Source organism: Schistocerca nitens, chromosome 2, assembly GCF_023898315.1.
Source record: "Schistocerca nitens isolate TAMUIC-IGC-003100 chromosome 2, iqSchNite1.1, whole genome shotgun sequence".
Taxonomy (NCBI): Eukaryota; Metazoa; Arthropoda; class Insecta; order Orthoptera; family Acrididae; genus Schistocerca; species Schistocerca nitens.
The window spans coordinates 891042064-891069090 of NC_064615.1; the positions used below are offsets into that span (position 1 = coordinate 891042064).

A 27027-nucleotide genomic window follows, 5' to 3' on the forward strand; every position below is an offset into this window, starting at 1 on the left:
GTGAGTGGCAGGTGGTAACAAATTTGCATCACTCAAGACAGTCATTGTGGGGGCTGGCCCTCTGGCCCTGCTCTTACACTCTGTGAGTGTACAGGTGCGTGCTCCTGTCAGCAGGGCCTGAGAAGGCACATGGGGGGAGGAATTAGCTAGTTTTTGGGAGCTCCAATGTTAGGTGCATTAAGGAGGTCCTTAAGCAAATAGTGTCCAGGGCCGGGAAAAATCAAATGTGCAGTCGTTATGTCTGCCATGGAGCCTTACCAGAGATGTGTGAAGGGGGCTCTGCCTGCAGCTACTGAATGTGCAGGGTCCAGTCTTCTGCAAGTTGTGGTTCACGTCAGCTCCACTGACATCTGTCACTAGGGTTCTGCAGCCTCAGTTCATACAAGCAGCTGTTGCAAATGGGGAAGATTGCTGGCCTTGCACACATGGTACAAGCACAGCTAACAATTTGAAGCATGCAGAATTGACTGGGTTCCTTTGGTTTGGAGCTGAGTGGAGGGTCTCATCCCAAGGCATTACGGGGTGGAGAATTGTAGGACTACTCCTGATAGGACAGAGGTGCACTACACAAAGGAAGTAGCTACTCAGGTAGTAGAGTACTTGTGGAGTGCATATGGTTTTTTTTTTTTTTTTTTTTTTTTTTTTTTTTTTTTTTTTGTGAGGGTGGGGGGCTCTGCAAAAATGATGACAGGTAAAAGTTGTTGGAAATTCACATGTCTGACAAAAGATCTATGCAAGAAACATACAACTACTATCGTCATACCTGAGCAAAAGATCTTCCTGAGAATCTGACAAAATTTGAGTTATAGGTAAAATCGTTTAACCAGTCAATGGCTTCTATCCAGTCACTCATTAACCAGTCTGGTGAGGCAATAGAAGACAGCAAAATGAAAGACAAACTTTTAAATTTTATACTTAAGAAATTAGTCATGCACAAGGATATGATTGTACAAACATTCCGATGTTTAACCGTCACACAGATTCCCGTATGAAGGAAGCAATAAAAGGCATCCCTGGTTTAGAAAAGCAACTGAAAGAGTTAAAGATAAGTAAGTCACTGGGTCTGGATGGTACCCCAATTCGACATTTGCCCTTTACTTAGCTTGCTTTTATCACAAGTATCTCCCCCAACACGAAGTCCCAAGTGACTTGAAGAAACCCTCGTGACATACATAAGAAGGGTTAAAGGAATGGGCCCACAAAATTACACACCAATATCCTCAACTCCGGTATGCTGAATAATTCTCTAACATATCATCAGTTCGAAGTAAGCTCCTGTCCACAAATCAGCACGGATTTAGAAAACATCACTTGTGTGCAACCCAACTCACCTTTTTCTCAAATGCTATCCTGCGAACCACGGATGAATTGCAACTGGTAGATTCCATATTCCTTGATTTCCAGAAAGTGTATGACATGTCACCCACAGTAGAATTTTAATGACAATAAGAGCATATGCAAAAGCTTCCCATGTGAGTGGCTCGAAGACTTCTTAAGTAATAGAACCCAGTATGTTGTCCTTGACAGCTAGTGTTCACCAAAGATAAGGGTATTGTCAGAGAAATATGACAGTACCACTCTTAGCCTGGACATCCATTAGGTACATATTCGGCCAACAAACAGGTTGTCTGTATGGTTGTACAACTGCAGCCAACTCATGAAGCTTGTCCATTACGGCTGAGTAACATCCGACATACAGTTGACAACCAGTCAGCCACAAGGCAACTGAACTGAAGACTTACCTGATGAGATGATTCCCAGTGTCGGAATGTAAACCATTGCTAACTACTTTCAACAAGTGTCTTTCTAAGGTTTGACAAGTGATGGAATGTGTTTGGAATAATGGCTAGTGGATGGAGATTGCTACAAAAAAAAATTAGTGAAATTGATAAGCCTAATAATGCCGACATTATAGTCAAATGTATATGCTGGGTACACAACACCATAAATGACAAGGAGGGGAAAGAAACAGCAGCTATGTTTGGTTGCCAGCTAACATAATCAACAAGAAGATACACTTCTAAGAGTGAGAACAGCGGTGTCAGTGCAGTATATTCCATCCAATATAATTTTATGGTGTTGTTTTGCTCAGGGAAGGAGCACAAATGAAAGCAGTTTCAGTACTTTACAGTATACTAATTACTAGGGCCTGGATTTTAATGACAAATCATATTTTTTTCTGAACTATAGGGTGAATTTTAGAACAATTTATACACAAATCTAGGCATTTTAGTGTAGAAAAATGTATTTTGATTGTGCATATAAAGTCATATTTCAACAAATTTTAGTAATAGGTCATATTGCAGCTAACTTTTAAAGTAATAGGTCACATTTCTGTCAACTTTTGCTAAAAATGCATATACCGTTTTTCTCGTATCTTACGGGATGCACGAATTACTTTCAATGCCCCTCCCACCTAAACCTGTTCTTACACAATGGGGTTCTTGGCTTAATGCTGCTGAGTATTACTGCACCAACTACACCCAAATAAAGACAATCTTCTGTGAGCTTGATAGCAATGAATCAAGTGCTATCAAAATTGTGAAAGAAGTTTTTACAGATACATTGTCTCTAAACTTGGCATACATCAACACCAATTTTTCAGTGATATCAAAAGCCATCAAACGACTGGAAGCTGTTGGCACTCAGCTATGTGAGGCCCTGAATACTGTGCAACATGTGCAGAGTGAGCTGGGTCGAGCTCGTGGTCATGTTGCTGACAAAGTGAAAACCAAATTGCAAAGTGTTCTCCAACAGAATCCTGGATATTCTACACTGTGCAAAACTAGTTACAGTCTTTCAGGGAATGCCACAACATTTTAAGGTACTGAAACAAAGCTGAACTCCAGTGACCTGGCTGCCTTCAATTATGCTCCAGTGACGTCTTGTGAAGTGAAGAGGAGACGAGCTTTTCCAGGTGCAAAACTATCCCCGGCGACAACTGTAGATCTTTGACAATGGAAAACCTGAAAATGCATCTTGTGATCCAGTGCAACTTTTCAGATACTGAAGATTGACATACGGTATTAAATAATGTGAAACACTTTAAATACTATGTAGAAATAAAAACATTGTTTTATGTTTCAATAGATGATCTTTTCACTGTACTTTGTGTTTAGAAAATAAAGCATTCAGACATTCAAAAAAATAGGTGCAAATTAGCCACAAACCCTACAGAAAGAAAGAAAGAACTATACTTACAATATTTTGAGAAGTGAATTTTGTATTACTTTATGGTGAATAAAAAATTAAATAAACAGACAAGAATGCTTTAAATAAACTTCTATTAATAAACTTTTATTAAGTCGTATTTTATTTTTTAAGGTCATATTTATGTACGTTTTAGGTCATAAATGCTTGCATATTTCACTGTTTTTTAGGTAATTAAAATCCGGGCCCTACTAATTACATAGGGTGAACACTTGGTGGAAGGTTTTCTTTCTAACAAATGATTAAACAGACTTACTGAACATACACTGTTCATCACACATCACATATTCAATAATCCTGATCACAAATTATTGTGTTTTTAGCCATGTTATGACTAATGTTTCCACTTGGCTTCCAGACTCGTGTCCTCTGCAGCATTCAACCATAGTTTCCTATGTAAGTAATGGCGGTGACACCTCTTGTTTTGTATATCTCACAGTGACCTGTGCTCAATCAAACTGCGAAGCACACCCAATCACAAGTAACAACAGGTGCTCGCTTGTAACACTATGTCTGACCAGTCCCATTTCACTGGGATCCATCTGACAGCTGGCCATTTACAGGTATATGTGACTAACTTGATGCCCAGTAGATGTTGGACAATGTTGCATGTCTTGGGATTAATCAGCTGTTGAACTAGTCAGACGAATACAGTTCCAGTAGATGCTCAGCTTTATTCTCTCTACATATATACGAAAGGTCAGACAGGCAGCATGAGCAGCAATCTGCGGCTGTTTGCTGATGATGTTGTGGTTTATGGGAAGATATCGTTGAGTGATAGGAGGAGGATATGAGGTGACTTGGATGAAATTTCTAGTTGGTGTAATGAATGACAGCTTGCTCTAAATGTAGAAAAATGCAAGTTAATGCACATGAGCAGGCAAAACCATCCCATAATGTTTGAAAACAGCATTCAAAGTGTATTGCTTGACACAGTCACGTCAATTAAATATCTAGGCGTAATGCTGCAAAGTAGTATGATGTGCAATGAGCATGTAAGTACGGTACTTCTGTTGGGGGTTCAGGAATGCATGCCGTTACAATTAGCTCTAACTCAACCATTGAATATCTTCTAGAGGATTCACTGGATGAATTATTAAATGAATCTCAGGTCCAAATGAGTTGCTTTTCACAGCACCTGATGTGGAAAGTTATTTGTGGATCTATAACAGATGTCAAACAATTAATTTACCAAACAGCTCTTTCCATAAACTGTGCCCACTGTGCTTCATAAATTCATTAGAATTCACTGTACACTGCTTGTGACAGCTAAAACGTGCTATAGTCACTTTGTTGTGTGAGGACAGTCTTTTAAATGTTCTGAGAACTTCGATGATTTCTGGTACTAGCTGTCATTGTTCTCCTAATACATTCTGTCATTCTTCTATTAATACATTACGTATAGGATTGTATAAAAAACCAACTACAGCATCTTATGGTTCCTGCAGATTAGCTACCCTTACTAGCATACCCACAATACTATTTCAGTTAGTTGCGATAGCTATTTTGAAGTTTTAACACTACTGGACTTCCTGAATGGTACAATGCATAAAATAAGGGAAAAGAGAACTGTTCACCTTTAGCAGACTGATGTGTGGTGAATACAAACATGTAACAGAAAATAGAACTCTCTACCTTTTGAGCTCTGGTTCTTCCTCAAGTAGAAAGTACGCCCATTCACACAAGCCTGCACATACATCCTAAAGCACACTACTGCAGCCACGGTTTCCCTCTCATGCTTGTGTCTGAGCGAACTGTCCTCCCTTTTTAACCTTCCCCATCCAATTCCTTTCTCCACCTCAGGAAGAAACTATTAGTTCTGAAAGACAGGTTGAGTCACAAGGGTATTTTGTGTCAAGTGCAGCTACTGGTTGCAAGGAAAGTGCACGAAAGTGAACCTAAAATTCATCAGTGATGATATTCCATGGACATGCTACATTTGTTTACGAGTTGAAACAGCTGATCTTGTAAGTACAGTGGACTCAAAAAACGAAATTATAAAGTTGCTGCTAAAGGACATTGAGGCATTAAATATCAAAATGGTGACTATAAAAAAAGAAAAAGATAGATTAATATGGGAAAAACAGGCCTGCACTTGTGAAACGGAAATAAAAGAAGATACCAAAAATGAAATTATAAAGCAGCTACACAAGGACATTGAAGCAATGAAAACTGAATTACTGACTACAAAGAAAGAAAATGATAGATTAACTCAAGAAAAACATTTCTGTGTGTGTGATACCCATCAAACAGAAACAAGCGAAATCTGAAAAACACCAGCCAAGTATGAAACAAAACCTTCAAAATATACATGGTGTGTGAAATGTGATAAAAAACCCACCCACTGGACGTTTTGTAAACATAAATAAATAGGAAACAGTGTCCTACAAAAAGGACAAACATGGAGGAAGTGCCGCAGAAAAACCGATTGAAAAAAGGGACTTTCTTGCTGTTGGCGACTCCATACTGAAAAATGTTACAGCTCCAGGCTGTGAAATCTATGTTCATTCCGGAATCCAATCGCATCAGATCAGCAGACACTTACAAAATATTCTAAATTCGAAATGAAGTGAAACAAAGTGGAAATGAAAAACAGGACAAATACGAAGGTGTTTTCATTCATGTCGGAACAAATTCCATCTGGAACAGCAATGAGGAAGAACAAATCAGTGAAACACAGAATTTGATCTGCTCGGCAAAAAGTGTGTTTGCAAATTCAAAAACTGTCATTAGCACAATTTTACACACAAGGTCAGTAAGTGATACATACATAAATAAGATGAACAGTAGAATCAGGGAACAGTGCGACAAGCTGGGTGCAATTCTTGTAGACTCAAATACATTTGTAAGTGGTATGTGTCTGGGAAAGGATGGGCTACACTTGAATAGGTTAGGTTCAATGACTTTCAGCAAAATGATCGTAGACATCCACAGAATCATCAAAAGCAAAGGAAACTGAAAACTTCGGAAAGGGGTGAGAAAAAAAAAAGTGGCGATCCAAAATGGAAACTGTAAATGTAATGGAACAAGTGAGGCTCTACAAAGGATAAACAAACTCAAAGATTCTACCTTGATGCACCTAAATATAAGCGGTTTAGCAGAAAAATGTCCAAATATAGGTTACTCTAAAATTGATGAACTGCAAGTTATACCTCCTGAACTAGCAAACATAAAGATAGTCTGCTTAAACAAACACTAGCTCACAAAAGAATGCCTAGACGTACTAAATAAAATCAGTAATTTCAAAATTGTCAGCAGCTTTTGTAGAAAAAACTTTGAAGTGTAAGAAGATTTTAGTTATCTAAATGAAGAATATATTTTTGAATGCTGTTGTGTAGAGCTGTGTGATTTAAATATGTGATAATATCAATTTACAGAATTCCCTGGGAGTTCTCCTACTAAATTGTTCTTAGGAAAATTTCAATATCTCTTAGATAAACTTAAAAAAGAAAGCAAGAAAAAGATTGTGATTGCAGGAGACTTCAACAGAAATACATTAACTGAAAGCAGTGACATTGAAAAATTTTGCGATTTAATCAAAAAATCTGGTTTCAAGTTAAACTTTACTATGTGCACTAGAGAAAACTTCCACTCAGCAACCTGCATAGATAATATTATTACAAATTATCGGTTTGATGAGACAAGGAAGTTTTGCCTAGATCTACAGATATCTGATCACTCAGCTTTATTTATAGAGCTCCGCAAATCAGAGAAACTAAAATCTGAATCTTATATAAGAAGGAATTTTAGCAAAGAAAATTTAGAGTTGTTTTGTGATAAGTTAAGTGTTATAAGCTGCCCTTTAGACCACTGTGATTCAAGCAACAAAAATTTTGATAAATTTCTAAATTGTTTTTTGGGTCTATTCAATGAAACATTTCCCTCAAAATCTTATCAAAAGAGAGTCAGGAACAAACGAAATTGGATTACACCAGGCATAAAAATGTCAAGTGCCAGAAAAAGACAGCTGCACAATCAGCTCAAAGTAAATAGAAACCTTAATTTTGTAACTTATGTTAAGCGCTATAAGACTATATTTAAGAAAGTGATATTGGCAGGGAAAAAATAAATAAATAAATGGCAAAAAGTATATTCATAAGCAAACAAATAAATAAATAAAACAAAGGCAATTTGGTCTGTTGTGAAATCGGAGTTGGGAGTCAATGTTAAAAAGTCAAGACATTTCTCAAATTACGTTTCAGGGTGATATTGTAAATCAGGTTCAAAAGTCAAACTGCTTCAATGATTTCTTTGTCAATATAGCAAAATCTGACATAGAAATGACAGTCCACCAGGACAATATAATTTTCAGGCACAGAGATGAGATATAAAATATTTGTTTTAAAAAATTCAGAAAAATCACTCAGAAAGATGTGGAAGACACAATATTATCATTAAAAAACAAAAATTCAGCTGGATGGGATGGAATACCTTCCATGGTAATCAAGGCAGTAGTTGCTGTTGTTGTTGTTGTGGTCTTCAGTCCTGAGACTGGTTTGATGCAGCTCTCCATACTACTCTATCCTGTGCAAGCTTCTTCATCTCCCAGTACATACTGCAACCTACATCCTTCTGAATCTGCTTAGTGTATTCAACTCTTGGTCTCCCTCTACGATTTTTACCCTCCACGCTGCCCTCCAATGCTAAATTTGTGATCCCTTGTTGCCTCAAAACATGTCCTACCAACCGATCCCTTCTTCTAGTCAAGTTGTGCCACAAACTTCTCTTCTCCGCAATCCTATTCAATACCTCTTCATTAGTTACGTGATCTACCCACCTTATCTTCAGCATTCTTCTGTAGCACCACATTTCGAAAGCTTCTATTCTCTTCTTGTCCAAACTAGTTATCGTCCATGTTTCACTTCCATACATGGCTACACTCCATACAAATACTTTCAGAAATGACTTCCTGACACTTAAATCTATACTCGATGTTAACAAATTTCTCTTCTTCAGAAACGATTTCCTTGACATTGCCAGTCTACATTTTATATCCTCTCTACTTCGACCATCATCAGTTATTTTACTCCCTAAATAGCAAAACTCCTTTACTACTTTAAGTGTCTCATTTCCTAATCTAATTCCCTCAGCATCACCCAATTTAATTTGACTACATTCCACTACTATACTACTTTAAGTGTCTCATTTCCTAATCTAATTCCCTCAGCATCACCTGATTTAATTTGACTACATTCCATTATCCTCGTCTTGCTTTTGTTGATGTTCATCTTATATCCTCCTTTCAAGACACTGTTCATTCCGTTCAACTGCTCTTCCAAGTCCTTTGCTGTCTCCGACAGATTTACAATGTCATCAGCGAACCTCAAAGTTTTTACTTCTTCTCCATGAGTTTTAATACCTACTCCGAATTTTTCTTTTGTTTCCTTTACTGCTTGCTCAATATACAGATTGAATAACATCGGGGACAGGCTACAACCCTGTCTCACTCCTTTCCCAACCACTGCTTCCCTTTCATGCCCCTCGACTCTTATAACTGCCATCTGGTTTCTGTGCAAATTGTAAATAGCCTTTCGCTCCCTGTATTTTACCCCTGCCACCTTCAGAATTTGAAAGAGAGTATTCCAGTTAACATTGTCAAAAGCTTTCTCTAAGTCTACAAATGCTAGAAACGTAGGTTTGCCTTTTCTTAATCTTTCTTCTAAGATAAGTCGTAAGGCCAGTATTGCCTCCCGTGTTCCAACATTTCTACGGATCTTCCCCGAGGTCCGCTTCTACCAGTTTTTCCATTCGTCTGTAAAGAATTCGCGTTAGTATTTTGCAGCTGTGACTTATTAAACTGATAGTTCGGTAATTTTCACATCTGTCAACACCTGCTTTGTTTGGGATTGGAATTATTATATTCTTCTTGAAGTCTGAGGGTATTTCGCCTGTCTCATACATCTTGCTCACCAGATGGTAGAGTTTTGTCATGACTGGCTCTCCCAAGGCCATGGAATGTTGTCTACTCCTGGGGCCTTGTTTCGACTCAGGTCTTTCAGTGCTCTGTCAAACTCTTCACGCAGTATCGTATCTCCCATTTCGTCTTCATCTACATCCTCTTCCATTTCAATAATATTGTCCTCAAGTACATCGCCCTTGTATAAACCCTCTATATACTCCTTCCACCTTTCTGCCTTCCCTTCTTTGCTTAGAACTGGGTTGCCATCTGAGCTCTTGATATTCATACAAGTGGTTCTCTTCTCTCCAAAGGTCTCTTTAATTTTCCTGTAGGCAGTATCTATCTTACCCCTAGTGAGACAAGCCTCTACATCCTTACATTTGTCCTCTAGCCATCCCTGCTTAGCCATTTTGTACTTCCTGTCGATCGCATTTTTGAGACATTTGTATTCCTTTTTGCCTGCTTCATTTACTGCATTTTTATATTTTCTCCTTTCATCAATTAAATTCAATATTTCTTCTGTTACCCAAGGATTTCTATTAGCCCTCATCTTTACCTACTTGATCGTCTGCTGCCTTCACTACTTCATCCCTCAGAGCTATCCATTCTTCTTCTACTGTATTTCTTTCCCCCATTCCTGTCAATTGTTCCCTTATGCTCTCCCTCAAATTCTCTACAACCTCTGGTCCTTTCAGTTTATCCACGTCCCATCTCCTTAAATTCCCACCTTTTTGCAGTTTCTTCAGTTTCAATCTGCAGTTCATAACCAATAGATTGTGGTCAGAATCCACATCTGCCCCTGGAAATGTCTTACAATTTAAAACCTGGTTCCTAAATCTCTGTCTTACCATTATATAATCAAGGCAGTAGGCCATATTATTTCATACCCACTGACTATTATTGTAAACCTAAACCAGTTCTTTGAACATGGGCCTTTCCCCAAGATGTATACGCGGACAAGGAAAACAATTTCCCAGTTAAAAATACACTTTCTCCTGGGTGAAAACACGCATTTTCCATGTTAAGTGACAGTATATTTTCCCTTAACAATCCTTTGAATGGTTATGGTTTTATACATGGGTGTAGAATTTCCCAGCACTTCAGAAAACGAAACTCAGGGAAAAAGACACGTTTTGAAAATATCTTTGATGTGCAGCAACATGTACGCTGTGTATTTCGTATTACAAAAGTATACATTCGAATTCCACCAAACACTGCATGTTTCTTTCCGAATCATTGAAATCAATATAGCGATAGTCAGCCAACAGCAATCTCACTGTTAAGTAGCACGAGCACACAAACAGGGAAAGTTAATAGTTTAAATTAAAATACATAGTGTTGTTACAATGAAAGCAAAGCTTTCACATATAATATTGGTCTCTAAGGTTAATAAGCTGCAAAAGGAGCTAAGCTTCCGCATATAATGTTGATCTTTTCTGCGCGTGTTACACTTAAGATATATCACACAAATGTGCCAGTAAAATTTTTAATAATGAGATAAATGTCTGATCTTCAGGGTTCGAAATTCTTCTAAATGGCTCGTCATCAAACATTTGATTTTGAAGTGAGTGTCAAACGCTCTGTCATTTAATAAATTCGTGGTACATTCTCGCACATAGTTCAACTTACGTAAAAGAATATTTACTTTGAAAGTAATGCTTTTCAAACCACCATTCGCAATATTTTCCCGCGACTTGTTACACATAGGTTCGTTTCAGCAGTTGCCAGAGAGCACATGTAACAGGCGACACCGCACTTGCGCAGCTATCATGACGTAGGAAGCCTGTATGTACACACGTGTAAAATATTAAAAGATCATACGTTATGTCATAAAAGAAACAAGACATCAGAGGATAGTCCAAGAGCATCAGAATTTCGTGAACCATACTAAAATGTGCACATTTAAAGTGCATACCTAAGTGCACATTTGTATGTCCAGATTACCAATGAAGTAGACCCCAACCTCATATTAAGCTTTTGGTCACGTGGAGACTACCCACTATAACTCTAGACTAATCTGCGCACCAGCCCTGGATCTACGATATTTGCGAACTGGGTCAATACTAAAAAAAATAAAATTTTCAAAAATATGTGCACCTTCTAGCGCACATCTTTCTGAAAAGTCTGAAACATAAAACATATGTGTTCAAGGAAATGTAAGACATGTTACTTGGTCTTAAGTGTGCCAAAGTGCAGTGCCACGCCTCTTCATACAGCATTATTCTATTGCACGTCACTGTATTTCGCTCTGAAGAACTGAAAAATGTATATTTTGTAATGGATGCCATCAAACTATATTCAGGACAGTGGAAATTGAAATGTCTTGTGGTGCCTCTCCTGCTCCCAGTCGGCCGGTTTGACAGCTTGCCCCTCTTTAAAAAAATCTCGGAATTAATAGCGGATGGGATTATTTGTAATCGGGAGAACAAGAACTCCTAGAAAATTTGCACTCTTTATTGCCTATTAGCTAATAACTTGCTGTTTTGTGTGATATAAAGACCAGAAATAAGTAAGAAATTACACATTTCTTCAATCCTTAGCTCCTAGCATCTTTCCTCTCTCTAATCTTGCTACAGCTTTACATGGCGTGCTTTCCTTTCTGTGAAAGAATCTATTACCTCATCAAAGTTCGTCAAACGTTTTGCTTCATGAAAAATCGAAATGCCGTTACCTAATAATAAAAAAGCTGTTAATACAAATAATACCCAAGACTGGTGTGGTTTCTCAATTTGATTACGTCTATTTTGTCACTGTCTGCTAGATAAAACAAAATAGGCCTTTCTAATATTGCAGCAATTTTGTAACACACACCAAATAAACGAGACTGTTTTGGCACAAATGGCCATTTTTACAACAAGACAGAATATAATTCATGAAGTACCAATAACAAATGCCTGTTATACCTACTACAAGCAAAAAGATTTATGTTAGGAAATAGTTTCACATTTCATCCATATGCATCAGTTTCTCAAGCACGAGATTGAAAAGTAGTATTACGAAATTTTTATATAATTTGGAATAGTCTTATTCTTCCATAATTTGTGTGATGTCCCAGTTTCTTCTCCTTCCTCGTTCTAACAAACAATCTTGTCGTCACAAATTCCGTAGCTATTCCTGCCATTGTCAAAATTTGTTTGCCGATTAACTTCACTAACCCTGCCAGAATCACATGTTTAGTTATCCTGCGATTATTATCCAGTTAAGCGCTGTTACGTGTTCGTACAACACATTTTCCGCGTTACTTCCAAAATACAACTTCAGCGGCTGCTAGCCGGGGACTGTACAACGAGAAGATAATACGTAATCTTTCTCACCTGTTATTCCTGTCCGTCGTTTATTTCCATTCTGGTAGTCTGAATCTATAGATTTTGCTAGTAATTATAACAACGCTGATCATTCGCAAACCTAATCAACCGCATAATCGGACAGCAATTGGCATTCATCCGTTCGGCTTTACTTCACTCAGCTCGTATAGCCCCATCCCCTTTTGTCTGCGGAAAGATTATTTCTAGATGCAACGAGGATTCTCCTGACAGAGACATCATGCATTCAAAAATCAACTTATGATTCATTCAGAAATCAACTTGAAAAAATGTGTTCAAAAAGGTTCGAAAACCAACAGGGAAGTGTAACAAAATCATATGAATAATCGATAGATAAACATGCGCTGGATGTTAGGCGCTTTGTGAAACAAGTTCTTTTCCTCAAGAATATGAATTTGGCGCCCCCTTTTCCCGGTAGCATCTAGCTGCTTGCTGCAACTGCTTGCACAGCCAACAGCCACATTCCTGTAGCCAGAAACGGGAGAATCTCCCACTCAAACGCGACTCAACTGCGCGTGCACACAAACCCGCTCGTAACTCTAAAACGAATCTAATGTAAACAGCTGTGACTTCACGCTCATTGGAGGCAATTTGTTGTTATGAAGCATTGTGTAGTCTTCCTAAAGACTTTTGACACATTTTGCTGTTGGCAGAGGCTTATATGAACACTTTGTGTCGTTGTTGTATATGGCGCATTTCCTTTGCAATTTAAGTTCTTTTCTGTGTTTTCTGTCATTTATGTTTTATTGTTGAAGTATTATTCTGCAGTAGCAGGATACAGTAATATCCTTTGTTAGAGTATCGGTTCTTACCAGTCAAAATTTAAAAAAATGAACTGAAAACAAAAACAATGAAAAATTCCCAGAATTCTAAAGAATTCCCAGGTTTTCCCGGAAGAAAAAATTCCTGGGTTTTTCCCAGGTCTCCAGGGGCGTATACACCCTGTTCCCAGATGTCCTAAAATATGCAGAGATTAGGCCATTATTTAAAAAGGAAAACTACAGACAATTGTTCTTTCGTCACTAACAATAGTTATAGTTAAAAAACAGCACAGAATACCACAGAAGTTCCTTGGTTCGGCCGTGCGCTTTCGTTATGACTTCCATGGCGCGACCGACAAGTACTTGTCGGTGCCATTCGACCGCTGTGTCTACCGTCTTCATACGACAAACTTCAAACCTGCAAACACAGACAGGTGAAGCACAATAGATAGGGTTCCTTTCTCCCACTCACATATAAAATATCGTGTGTTCGAGACGGTGGAAGGCCGAAAGATTCTAGAATTTTCACGGAAATTCTCGAAACACTACAAGGTGTGAGCAGCTTTCTAAGTCATGAGGCATGTAAGTGGTCAGTGTACCCCGTCTGGAGGCTGTGGAAGGTCATACTAAAGCTATGTGGTCCATTCCAGTTGATCTAGTGTTGCTGACTGGAGTGAGCTGTCCTCAACAAAGCCTCTGGGAAGATGCAATGGTTCACTATAAACAAGTTCTGCAGCTGAGGAGTCCAAGTCGTCCTTATATGTTGTTCATATTTCCAGGAAGAAGGGCAGAAGTCCAGGACGTACCATAGTACATTAGCATCACTTTCAGGGAACACTGCCATCTTTCAATCATTCCATCACTGGCAGGTTGGTACCTGGTAGTCTTGTGATGTCCATACCTGCATAAATTTGCCAGCTGGGAAAATAAATTGGATGCAAATTGACAGCTGCAATCAGTGGTTCTGTGTAGTGGGCAGCCAAACCAGTTAGCCAACCTAATGCGAATGTAGAGGCTAAAGTATCCACGGTGACATTGATCACTGGTGTTGCCTCTGGACAGCATGTAAAATGACTGATCATTTATCACTGTCCATTTAATGGAGGAAGTGGTCCTACCATGTCAAGGTGCAAATGTGCAAAAAACTGTGCACTTCAAAAAATGTAAGCATTTAGTATTTTTTCCAACTCAAATATCAATGAGTGACAACTAAAATCAGTCAACTCATGCATGTACCTGGGCGTTAACAATTTGTCAGGATATAAAATGAATGTTTTACAGTCTCAGTGATAGATAAAGCAGGCAACAGACTTCAGTTCATTTGTAGGCTAATGGAAAAATGCAGTGAACTTACAAAAGATACTGCTTAGAAAATACTCACGTGAGTGCATAGGCCCCTTACCAAATAGTCCTAACAGTATATATGCAACAGATACCCAAAGGACTGTTGTCACCGAAATGCATAAAAACCTGAACCAGCAAACATAACTTATGCTGCAATATCATACTTTCAAAGTTTCTGAAACCAGTATGAAGTGTGTAAACTAGGAATATACTACAGCCCCTTCATACTGCTCCAGAGGGACTGTGAAGACAATATTAGACTAATTACCACAGATTTAAGCATTCATTAATTCCACATCTCATATAAAAGTTTTACGAGAAAACATCCTAATATGTGGTAGGAGAGGAAGTACTTTCTGCCATGCCATCCATAGTGGTTTGCTGTACAAGTAGATGTAAATTTCATGTAAAGAACAAAGAAAATCTTCCGTCTTCCTTCATATATACACTCCTGGAAATGGAAAAAAGAACACATTGACACCGGTGTGTCAGACCCACCATACTTGCTCCGGACACTGCGAGAGGGCTGTACAAGCAATGATCACACGCACGGCACAGCGGACACACCAGGAACCGCGGTGTTGGCCGTCGAATGGCGCTAGCTGCGCAGCATTTGTGCACCGCCGCCGTCAGTGTCGCCAGTTTGCCGTGGCATACGGAGCTCCATCGCAGTCTTTAACACTGGTAGCATGCTGCGACAGCGTGGACGTGAACCGTATGTGCAGTTGACGGACTTTGAGCGAGGGCGTATAGTGGGCATTCGGGAGGCCGGGTGGACGTACCGCCGAATTGCTCAACACGTGGGGCGTGAGGTCTCCACAGTACATCGATGTTGTCGCCAGTGGTCGGCGGAAGGTGCACGTGCCCGTCGACCTGGGACCGGACCGCAGCGACGCACGGATGCACGCCAAGACCGTAGGATCCTACGCAGTGCCGTAGGGGACCGCACGGCCACTTCCCAGCAAATTAGGGACACTGTTGCTCCTGGGGTATCGGCGAGGACCATTCGCAACCGTCTCCATGAAGCTGGGCTACGGTCCCGCACACCGTTAGGCCGTCTTCCGCTCACGCCCCAACATCGTGCAGCCCGCCTCCAGTGGTGTCGCGACAGGCGTGAATGGAGGGACGAATGGAGACGTGTCGTCTTCAGCGATGAGAGTCGCTTCTGCCTTGGTGCCAATGATGGTCGTATGCGTGTTTGGCGCCGTGCAGGTGAGCACCACAATCAGGACTGCATACGACAGAGGCACACAGGGCCAACACCCGGCATCATGGTGTGGGGAGCGATCTCCTACACTGGCCGTACACCACTGGTGATCGTCGAGGGGACACTGAATAGTGCACGGTACATCCAAACCGTCATCGAACCCATCGTTCTACCATTTCTAGACCGGCAAGGGAACTTGCTGTTCCAACAGGACAAGGCACGTCCGCATGTATCCCGTGCCACCCAACGTGCTCTAGAAGGTGTAAGTCAACTACCCTGGCCAGCAAGATCTCCGGATCTGTCCCCCATTGAGCATGTTTGGGACTGGATGAAGCGTCGTCTCACGCGGTCTGCACGTCCAGCACGAACGCTGGTCCAACTGAGGCGCCAGGTGGAAATGGCATGGCAAGCCGTTCCACAGGACTACATCCAGCATCTCTATGATCGTCTCCATGGGAGAATAGCAGCCTGCATTGCTGTGAAAGGTGGATATACACTGTACTAGTGCCGACATTGTGCATGCTCTGTTGCCTGTGTCTATGTGCCTGTGGTTCTGTCAGTGTGATCATGTGATGTATCTGACCCCAGGAATGTGTCAATAAAGTTTCCCCTTCCTGGGACAATGAATTCACGGTGTTCTTATTTCAATTTCCAGGAGTGTATTTCATGTGTAATTTTTAGTTTCCGTTTTCTACTTTAATAATCAGATTTAATGCCAGAATAGAATTTGTGTAATGCATCGAAGCTGTACCACATACCTCTTCTTCATGAAATCCATGGTTGATGAAAAACAAGTTCTTTGTGACACCTTTCACCTTCTCATACTGGTAAACAGATGGTGCACTTTTTAATGTTGGATAAATTGTGGGAGTGATGAGATTTGCTATTTCTGGCCTCATCCTATGCTGAACTTCCAAACAGTCATATTGCATTCCATTCTGGAGCATACGTTCAAATAAAGAAATATCAAAATTATATTTTTTTGCTAGCTCAAAGACTGCAGTTGATGGCCGCAGCTGTTTGTGATCACCTGAAAAATAATAGTTTTGTTCATATGCACTGAAGTTTGCCAATGTAGTAAACAATTAGATACAAACGTTATTTTTAATAAGCTGTGCATCAAATCTAAAGAATTTAGTAGTAAGACAGACTAAACTCTCATTACTGATATAACTCAATGAAATCCACACTGAATAATCATATGCTATGTTACTTAAAACAAAAAGACATTCTGCTAAAATGTCTCTATCTGAACCACTAGAAATATCAAAGCATTCAGCAGTTTCTATCTCTTCCTCATCATGCTTACCTATGAGAATGAGATGTTCACAAGCTTTTGTTAAAGAAACAACAACATGTGACTCTAGTACTTCAGCTGCTTCTTCAACTATTACTGCAAAGAAATGAGAGGAAAATTTCAATAAACAATTTATTAAGTTGCTCTTTATCAGCAATTTTTAATATATATTTCTTATTATGCCGTGAGACAACTATTACAGTAACCGGCAATTTTCATAACTATATAACACCAAAACACACCTAATTATGTATTGTGCACCCAAATCAGCTAATCATTCCAGTAAAGCTTCAAGAAAAGAAGGCATGTTACATTATGTGATCAAATTACTAAATATCACACTGACACAGTGTAAGTAAAATGTCAGCATTAGATCTACTGTTTATCTGTGGTGCATTGCTCCCAGTAAATCATCAGTGTTGAAATATTTATTTATTTATTTTATTTATTTATGCATTTATTTTTACCTGGCAAGATTAGGGCCTTCAGGCCCTCTCTTACACCTAACCAGGCATACTCAGATTCAACAAACTTCAGTTTCTACAGAACATTAAGGACATATTACATGTTATACAGTATTAATGTTAAGAAAAAAATAGAGATTATAAACGTAGTACAATGATAATTATAACAATCAAAAATTAATTATAACAATCAAGAATAATAATAATAGTAATAATAATAATAATAATGACTATGTATATGAAAGTAAACATATTTTTCTTTTATGAATGTCAGTCCTATTGCTAGTTGGGAATTTTCTCGTTATATTCTTGCAGCTTGTGAGTTATTCTCATCAAGCAGAGACATAAGACGATAGAATGGGGTGAAAGAGATATAGAAGAGGTAGATAGGTTAGAGGAAGAGAAATAGAATGGTAAAATTCGAAGCTATGATGGAGAGGAGAAAGAAAGAGATGAGAGGGGCCCAACAATGGTGGCTATACCGTCCCTAATATGTAAGTCTTGAGTTCACTCTTGAATGTTGAGTGGTTCCGGATAAGACGCAGATCACAGGGGAGCGCGTTCCATAGTCATATGGCTGAGATGGAGAATGACATGGAGAAAGATTTTGTGTTATGTAAAGGTACAGCCAAGATGCTAGACGTATCCGATCTGGTATTGCGGTTGTGGAATGATGATAGGTGTTTAATGTGAGAAGATAAGTATTGGGGGCACCAGTGGCTAAGAAATCGATGAAGTAAGCACATCGTGTGGAGATCGCGTGCCTTATGTGGGCGTATCCAACCTAGCTGGGAGTATGAAGGACTGATATGATCATACAACCGTATATTGCATACGTATCTAACGCAAGCGTTCATCACTAGCTCGAGGCGTCTCGAATTTTCACTATTTGTGCCGTGTTGAACTACATCACAGTAGTAAAGATTAGGCAAGACTAGTGTTTGGACTAATTTTTGTTTAACATGGGTTGGAAATATTTTTCTAAATTTCTGAATTGCATGTAGGGAGGAGAGCGATTTCCGGCAAGCTGTAACTGTTTGTTCTTCCCAGTTTAGGTGTTCATCCAAGATTATTCCAAGGTCTTTTACTGTTTTTTGGTATGGTAGTTGGGTACCATTGAGGTGTATTTGAGGGACTGTTTCGTGAAAGTACCGACTGATTAACTTTGGATGAGATATAATTATGACCTGGGATTTCTTGGGGTTTAGTTTCAGACCTAGGTTCTGTGCCCATCGAGAAACAGAGCAAAGATCTGCGTTCATACTCGCTACTGCGTCAGCAATGTTCTTGGGGCTTGCACTTATGTACAGTTGGATGTCGTCGGCATATAGATGGTAGTTGCAGGAGTGAATCACTGAAGAAATATCATTAATGTACAGTGAGAAGAGTAATGGACCAAGGACGGAGCCTTGGGGAACTCCAGAGCGCACGTTTTTCCATGATGACTTTTCCGACCCACAAATGACTTGTTGACTTCTGTTTTTGAGGTAGCTGTCGAACCAGTGTATTGCGCTGTTTGAGAAATTCAGCTGCTTCATTTTAATTAGTAATATATCAAAGTCAACTGTATCAAAAGCCTTGCTAAAGTCAAGCAGTGTTAGGATGGTAGCTTCACGTCTGTCCATAGCATGTTTAATGTCATCAGTTACTTTGATTAATGCAGTTGCTGTACTATGGTGCTTTCGAAAGCCTGACTGATATTTGTCATGGATGTTATGAGTTTTGAGGTAATCCGTCAGCTGTTCATGGACGATGTATTCTAGGGCTTTAGATATTGCAGGTAGTATGCTGATCGGCCTGTAGTCACCTGGCGACTTAGGGTTGTCAGTCTTGGGTATAGGTTGAATTAAACTTTGCTTCCACTCAGTAGGATATGTACTACTGACAAGAGACAGGTTGAAGATGTCTGTGATAACTGGAGTAATAGTGTCTACGACGTTCTTGATCATGCCAATGCTCACTCCATCATTTCCTACTGCCTCGGAAGAGATTCTCGTAATTGCCTTGTGTACTGTGCCGGTAGTGACATGTTTTAGGAAAAACTTGTCTCTCGAGAGATTGATATCTTGGGGCTGGTAATTTGTCGCTGCGTGGCAGTTTACAGCTGTTGAGAAGAAATCGTTTAATTCTTCTGCAGACGCTTGATAAACAGCGTCAGATCTTCGCTTCCCTATACCGAAACTGCGCAGCTTTTTCCACAGTGCAGCAGGTTTTGATATGCCGCATACGACAGAGCGGGCATGTCTGATTTTGGCATTCCTCACGCTCTGCTTGGTTCTATTTCGGAGTTTCCTATAAGCTTCGTACGCCTCGGGAGTTGGATTACGCTTGAAGGCCCTATGTGCAGCATCACGTTTATTCATTAACTGGCGTAATGCAGTGGTGAGCCACGGAGCGGGAGCTCTCTTTACCTTGACAGTGCGTTGAGGAGCATGTTTATCATACAGTGCAATGATTTTGCGACATAATTCCCGAATTTTTCCGTCTAAAGTCGGTTCATTGCTTATATCATACCAAGGGATGTCTGAGCAATCATTGTTTTAACTCAATCATTTTTATTACAGAGATGCTAAGTTGCCGATAGGCACAACAAAAAGACTCTTGAGACTGCAGTTGTGTGTGCGAGTTGCATTTTCATGAATATGTGTATGTGTGAGTGAGTGTGTGTGTGTGTGTGTGTGTGTGTGTGTGTGTGTGTGTGTGTGTGTGTGTGTGTGTCAGCAAATTAACGCATACTAATGTGGTATTCACTGTTGTGCCATGCCATTATGACCTTTAGAATTGGTTGTGCGTAAATGATGAAATAAAATCTGCTAATTATGGATTTGCAAGAATACACAAGCACTTCAAAAATGAATGCCGACATCGGTAGAAGATTACACTAACATCATGGGCTGCACCTACATGGTCTTGGTAATATATATACACAAAACATTCAATCTATACGGAAGAAATTCCTAGAATTTAAAATTTATTGCTTGTCCGACCTTCCCACTGAAGATATTATATGCCTTGCTGAACACTGGATAAAAGCTGATGAGCTTTCATTTTTTTAATTTTCCGAAATATGTCATGGGCACTAGCTAATGCAGATTCACTAAAAGAGGTGGTGGATGTCTAATACTTCCAAGAGATGGTATTCAGTCCAGTGAAATCAATAAAATATATCATCTAAATGAAGAAAAACACTTTAAACATTGTGTACTTAGACTGAAACAGCAAACAATCATTATTTGCAGCTGCAGATAACCAGATGAAACATGGGTCACTTTCTACAAAATATGGAATCTGCAATCCATTATTACATTGCGAAAAGGAAAAAAAAAATTATTGTGAGTTCTGATATTAATGTAAATCTAGCAGTGGGTTCACATGAAGCCAGTGACTTAGGAAATGCGCAAGCAAGATTCTCAAGGGAAAATACTGTAAAAGAAACTACAACAAGTACTCCCACTTCCTCTTCATCCACTGGCACAATCACTGTAAACCCTTACTCTACCCTAGTAATAAAACTTGAGAACTTGTCAAATGGTTTCTCTCACGACCAATGCCTCCCATTCGATGTAAGCCTCCCATATCAAGTAAATTCGTGTCCACCTCACCTAAAATAATTCACGGGAGGTGCATTAATGATCCCGATAGTTTGCAATTATTTAAAAATTTGTTAATACAACAATCTTTGGGAAATGTTCACCTGGAAGAAGACACTGATAAAAAGGTTAAGAATTTTTCTGACCCTGAGTCACTGTTATAATATAGTCTTCCCTCTTAAGAAACATGTACTTAGGACCCAGGAAACCTGAACACAAAGGGTGGATAACACAAGGGATACTCATCTCCTGTGAAACTAAATGAAGACTGTACATGCAAAGCAAAAGTAACACAGACCCTAATTTTGTTAATTATTTCAAAAAATACAAATAAGGTCTTCAAGAAAGTGAGATCCAAGGCAAAAAAGCTCTCAGTCAACCAGTACATTAAAAATACAAACAACATGAGTACAGCTGTGTGGAAAGTTGTCAATGGTATTACAGCAACAAAGCCTAAACAACCACTGCCTGACTTTCTAAATGAGAATGGGAAAAAACTATCAGATGCTAAAGAAATATGTGAATTGTTTAATGCACATTTCACAAATAACATAAGCAATCTTCCCTCAGGAATTACAAAACCACAAAAAACTTTTGAAATAGTGCTAAAAATCAGACAGGTCACTCTTCTTAAAACCAACATCAGCTGCAGAGGTCATAAAAATTATCAGAGAAACAAACAAACTCATACTCTTGTGGTACTAATGCTTTGTCTGACCATTTAATAAAAAATATTGCCACAGAATCTGCTGGACCCCTTTCTGATGTAATAAACAGTTTATAAAACAATGGCTGCTTTCGGGACGCATCAAAATCTTAAAAGCCATCCCACTTTTCAAAAAGGGTCACCCACATGATGTAAATAATTATGGGGCAATAACCCTCCTAGCCATAGAACCAAAGGTAATGAAAAAGTCATGTGCAGTCGTGTGTTAGAATTCCTGAGTAAAAAAAAAAAACACCTATCCAGATCTGTTAATGATGCACTTTTTGCTCTCTGTGACCAAATCTTCTCTTCTTCCAATCAGAGAGAATTCTCCTCCAGATTGTCCATTGACGTAACCAAAGCATTTGACTTGGTTAATCACTGGATATCACTTCAGGAATTAGATACATGTGGCATCTGAGGTGTATGTAATCAGTGGTTTGAATCATACTTAACAAATAGGATACAAGTATTTGTAGTATCTAGCACTAGCAAAGAAAGAGCTTGCTCTAAAAAAGGCCCGATTGCTTGTGGTGTGCTACAAGGCTCTGTTCTGAGTCCCCATCTCTTTCTGCTTCTTATTTATGATGTAACGATTAATGAAATAGTGAAGGCAGCAGAGGATCAAGTAGATAAAAAGATGAGGGCGAGTAGAAATCCTTGGGTAACAGAAGAAATTTGAATATAATTGATGAAAGGAGAAAATATAAAAATGCAGCACATGAAGCAGGCAAAAAGGAATACAGAGGTCTCAAAAGTGAGGTCGACAGGAAGTATAAAATGGCTAAGCAGGGATGGCTAGAGGACAAATGTAAGCATGCAGAGGCATATATCACTCACTAGGGGTAAGATAGATACTGCCACGAGATGTCGGCCTCGCATTGGAGGCAATCTATTGTTATGAAGCATTGCACAGACTTCCTAATGCATTTGACACATTTTACTGCTGGCAAACGCATGTATGAGCACTGTGTTTTCTTGTTGTATGCAGTGCATTTCCTTTGCAACTTCACTTTTATTTTCTTTTTTTCCTCTAATTCATGTTTTATTGCTCCAATATTATTCTGCAGTAGCGGGATACAGTAATATCCTTTATTAAAGTATTGTTTATTACCAGTCAAAATTACAAAAATGTAAATGAAAACTGAACAAAACAAAACAAAAATCCTGGAATTCTAAAAAATTCCCGGGCTTTTCCCCGTTTTCTTCCAGATTTTTCCCAGATCTCCTGGTTGTCGCAGGTCATATACACCCTGCCTCAGTTGTATTTAATAGTAGCTGTTTGTTTTCCATTGCTATATTACTTGATTGAACCAAACTCCCCCTCAATAGATCAGGCATGCACTACACTCAGGTAGCACAGCGTGTTTGGCATCAAATGGTGCCTCCTCCTCAAAAAGAACATTTCCCTCCCTTCAGGTAGTTCCATTTGAGTTCCAAAAGCACGTCCATAACACTTGCATAGTGTTCGAAACTACTAGTGACAAATCTAGCAGCCCAGCTCTGAATTGCTTCAATATCTTCCTTTAGTCCAACCTGGTGCGGATCCCAAACACTTTTAACAGTTTTCAAGAGTAGGTTGCACCAGCATCCTATATGCAGTGTCCTTTTCAGATAAACTTCCTTCTCATAATATTGTTACATTCAATCCTGGATTTCCCATTGTTTGAATTTTGCTCAATTTCAACGATTTCAGCTGTTTCTCAACACCATTGACACTCATTATTATTTCAGTCATCTTTTCAGTGGTATGAGAATTAAATTTGGGCAATTTGGCAACATTTGAAAACAGAGTTAAGCATTTCAGCTTTTGCTTTGCTACCCTCAGTTTCATTTCCTGTCTCATTTGCTAGGACTGGACACGAACTCTGATGCCACTAATAGCCCTTACATATGACCAGAATTTCTTTGGGTTTTGTGAAATATTGTTTGACAATATTCTGCTGTGTTAGTCATTGAAGACTTCAAGCATTGCTCTCTTGATAACCAAATGTGTTTCATTCAGCCTCTCTCTATCTACAACTCTCTCTCATGTTATATTAAACTACTGTGCTATCCTTTCTTAAGGTAGTAGGTGCACATGTGTTAGAGAGTTTCAAGAGTAATCTCACAGCATATTAATAAAAAATTTATTTAGTATTTTGTCTAGGAGTTAAAAAAGTGTTATGTTTCTGAAATGAGATTTGTGTCCTATCAGTTAAATCTGAGAATTTTTTCGATGTTACATCTACAGTATTTACACTGCTATGATGGAAAACTGCTTGAATAGTTATGAATTCATTTCACATTTTGAATAATAATATATATCTTACTTCCATAATGAAATTTTCACTCTGCAGCAGAGTGAATGCTAAACAGATTAAAACTGTGTGCTGGACTGAGATCAGAACTCAGGACTTTTCGTTTTTGTGGGCAAATGCTGCTCTACCAACTGAGCTGCCAAAACACAACACACGGCCTTTCGTCATAGCTTTACTCTGCAAGGTAGGAGGTGAGGTAGTAGTGAAAGTAAAGCTGTGAGGACAGATCACAAGTTGTGATTTGGTAGCTCAGTTGGTAGAGCACCTGCCTGTGAAAGGCAAAGGTCCTGAGTTTGGGTTGGTCAGACCACAGTTTTACTCTACCAGGAAGTTTTATATTTTGCTATATTTGAGGACAAGACCAGAGGAATATCCTTTCCATCTCTCCCATAGGAGTATTCAGCCACTAACCAAATTTATGCAATATCCTTGTCCATCCCCACTCCACGGCTACTCCCAACCACTTTCCTCATGGCCCATATCCTTGCAATCACCCAAATTGCAACATCTGTCCCATACATCCTCCCATCACCATCACCAACACTTGTCCGGTCACAACTATCTTTTCTTCTGCCAAAGGCAAGGCTACCTGCAAAGGCAGTCATGTGATCTTCAAACAAAGCTGCATCTGCTGTGTTGTTTACTACATGGGCATGACAACTAACAAACCATCTGTCTGCACGAATGGCCACTGGGAAACTGTCGCCAAGAGACAGCTGGACCACCCAATCACTGAAAATGCTGCCCAACACAATGTGCTTCACTTCAATAACTGCGTCACAGCCTGCACCATCTGGATCTTTCCTATCAACACCAGCTTTTCTGAACTGTGCAGGTGGGAATTCTCCCCACAATACATCCTGAGTCCCCATAACTACTCTGGCTCAACCTCCCTTGCAGAGTCCTTCACCTACCTATCCTCTTCCTTGCTCCCATTCCAGCACTACACAGCATCCTATTCTACCCAAAGCACCCAGTAATCTTTTTTCCCTTCTCTACATTTCTTTCTGCACACTCCCCCCCACCCCCCAACCTCCTGACTCCATCTAGCAATCCTACACCGTCCCCACCACATCCCCGTATTCTCCTGCAAGTAGCACCACACCTTCCCCACACGTACCCTGCTATCCTTCCCCCACCCCACCCCAGTCTCATTCTTACTCTTACCACCCAGACTGCTTTTCCCATCAGGCGCAGTTGCAGTCTGGCTACAACAGGCAGAGACATTGGTTGTGTGTGTGTGTGTGTTCTACTTCAGAAGTCCTTTTGGCTGAAAGCTTAAGTGTACAGCAGTCTTTTCTCTGTGCCTGTCTGCCCTCTGTATGGTGAGTAGCAATCTATTCTTTTCATATCATTGTTATTACATGCTGAACTTTTCACTGAAGACAACTATTGTGTTGTTTTTGCGGGAATTTGTGGCTGGAAAGATAAGAAGTGAGATTTGTTGTTTTGCTACTGTCACATTTAAGATTCGTAGTCAGAATTTGAAAATAGTTATTGAAAAAATTGGAAGAATTCGTAAGAATTTTATTATGAGTAGAGGACACAAAGCTTAAATTTAAAACCTTAATAACAATTTTAATAGTTTTATTACTGTGGATAATGCTTAGTGAGAGATTATTTTTCAGACCACGTCATTTTTGAAACCAGAATTGATACGTACAATTTCACACATGAGTAATTTTATGAGTAAATTGGATTAATGTTAGATATACAAGATCTGTTCACAAAATTCCATAACATTTGCAAATTTCATGCCAATGGTGTGTTGGAGCAAAATGCAGTTGGCACTGCTGCACACACCTGTATTTAATGTATAACTGCTGGAAGTTTCATAGTTGTATGTCTGTTAGTTATTGTCAAGTGCGGTTGTGTCACACAATTTGCAAATTCTGAGATGGTAGGGTTAGAGGAGCAACGTGTCTGCATTAAATTTTGTATGAAACTCAAAAAAATCTTTACAGACACACATCGAATGATGCATGAAGCCTACGGTGATGAGTGTTTACGCCATATTCAGTGTTATGAATGATTTACACTGTTTAAAAATGGCCAGATGGAAGTTAAAGATGACCATCATTGAGGACGCCCTTCGACATCTATCAAGGACGTTCATGTCAGGAATGTTAATGAAATTGTTCGTGCCAATGAAAGACTCACTGTCTGAAAGATTGCAGAAGAATGGAACATTTCGGCTGGATCATGTCATGAAATTCCAACACAACATCTTCAAATACATTGTGTTGCTACCAATTTTGTCCCATGGCTCACGAGTCAAAACCAGAAAGACCTTCACCTCACAATCTGTGAAGAACTCTTAGATCAGACAAATGGAATGAGATGTTCATTAAGAGAATCACAACTGGTGGTGAGATATGAATCTATGGTTCTGATGTTGAGACCAAGGATCAATTTTTGCTGTGGGCTGAGAAAGGTGCTCCAAGACCAAAAAGGTCAGGTCAGGTCAAATGTCAAAGCTATGCTGATAGTTTTCTTTTAACTTTGAAGGATTAGTTCACATCACGAATTTGTCCCACAGGGGCAAACTGTTAATCAATGGTACCATCAGGCGGTGTTGCAATGCCTGTGAGAAAATATGAGAAGGAAACAGCCTGGAATGTGGCGAGACGATTCAAGGCTCTCACGATAACGCACCTGCACATCCATCTCGGTGATGCGTGACTATTGCACAAAAAACAAAATCACTGTGCTGCCTCATCCTCCGTACTCTCCATACCTAACCCCTATTGACTTTTTATTTCCAAAGTTGGAAACCTCTTTGAAATGACAAAGATTTGCAATGATAAACGAGATAAAAGAAAATTCGCATATGGTGATTTGTGCAATCCAGCAAAAAGAGTACCAAGACTGCTTCCAGAAGTGGAGACGGCTTTGGGAGTGGTGTATCAATTGCGGAGGAGAGTAT

The 27027-nt window shown here is 39.4% G+C and overlaps 1 protein-coding gene across 2 annotated transcripts in view; it reads right to left on the reverse strand.

Annotated features, from left to right (window-relative positions):
- Positions 1 to 27027, reverse strand: part of LOC126237203 (NFX1-type zinc finger-containing protein 1-like) — a 291063-nt gene that overhangs the window by 165455 nt on the left and 98581 nt on the right. For both annotated transcript variants that reach the window (XM_049947084.1, XM_049947083.1), the window contains 2 exons: positions 17054 to 17137; positions 16503 to 16774 (listed from right to left, as the gene is read on the reverse strand). In XM_049947084.1, the coding sequence (XP_049803041.1) occupies positions 16503 to 16774; positions 17054 to 17137 (356 nt within the window). The remainder of the gene's footprint in view (positions 1 to 16502; positions 16775 to 17053; positions 17138 to 27027) is intronic.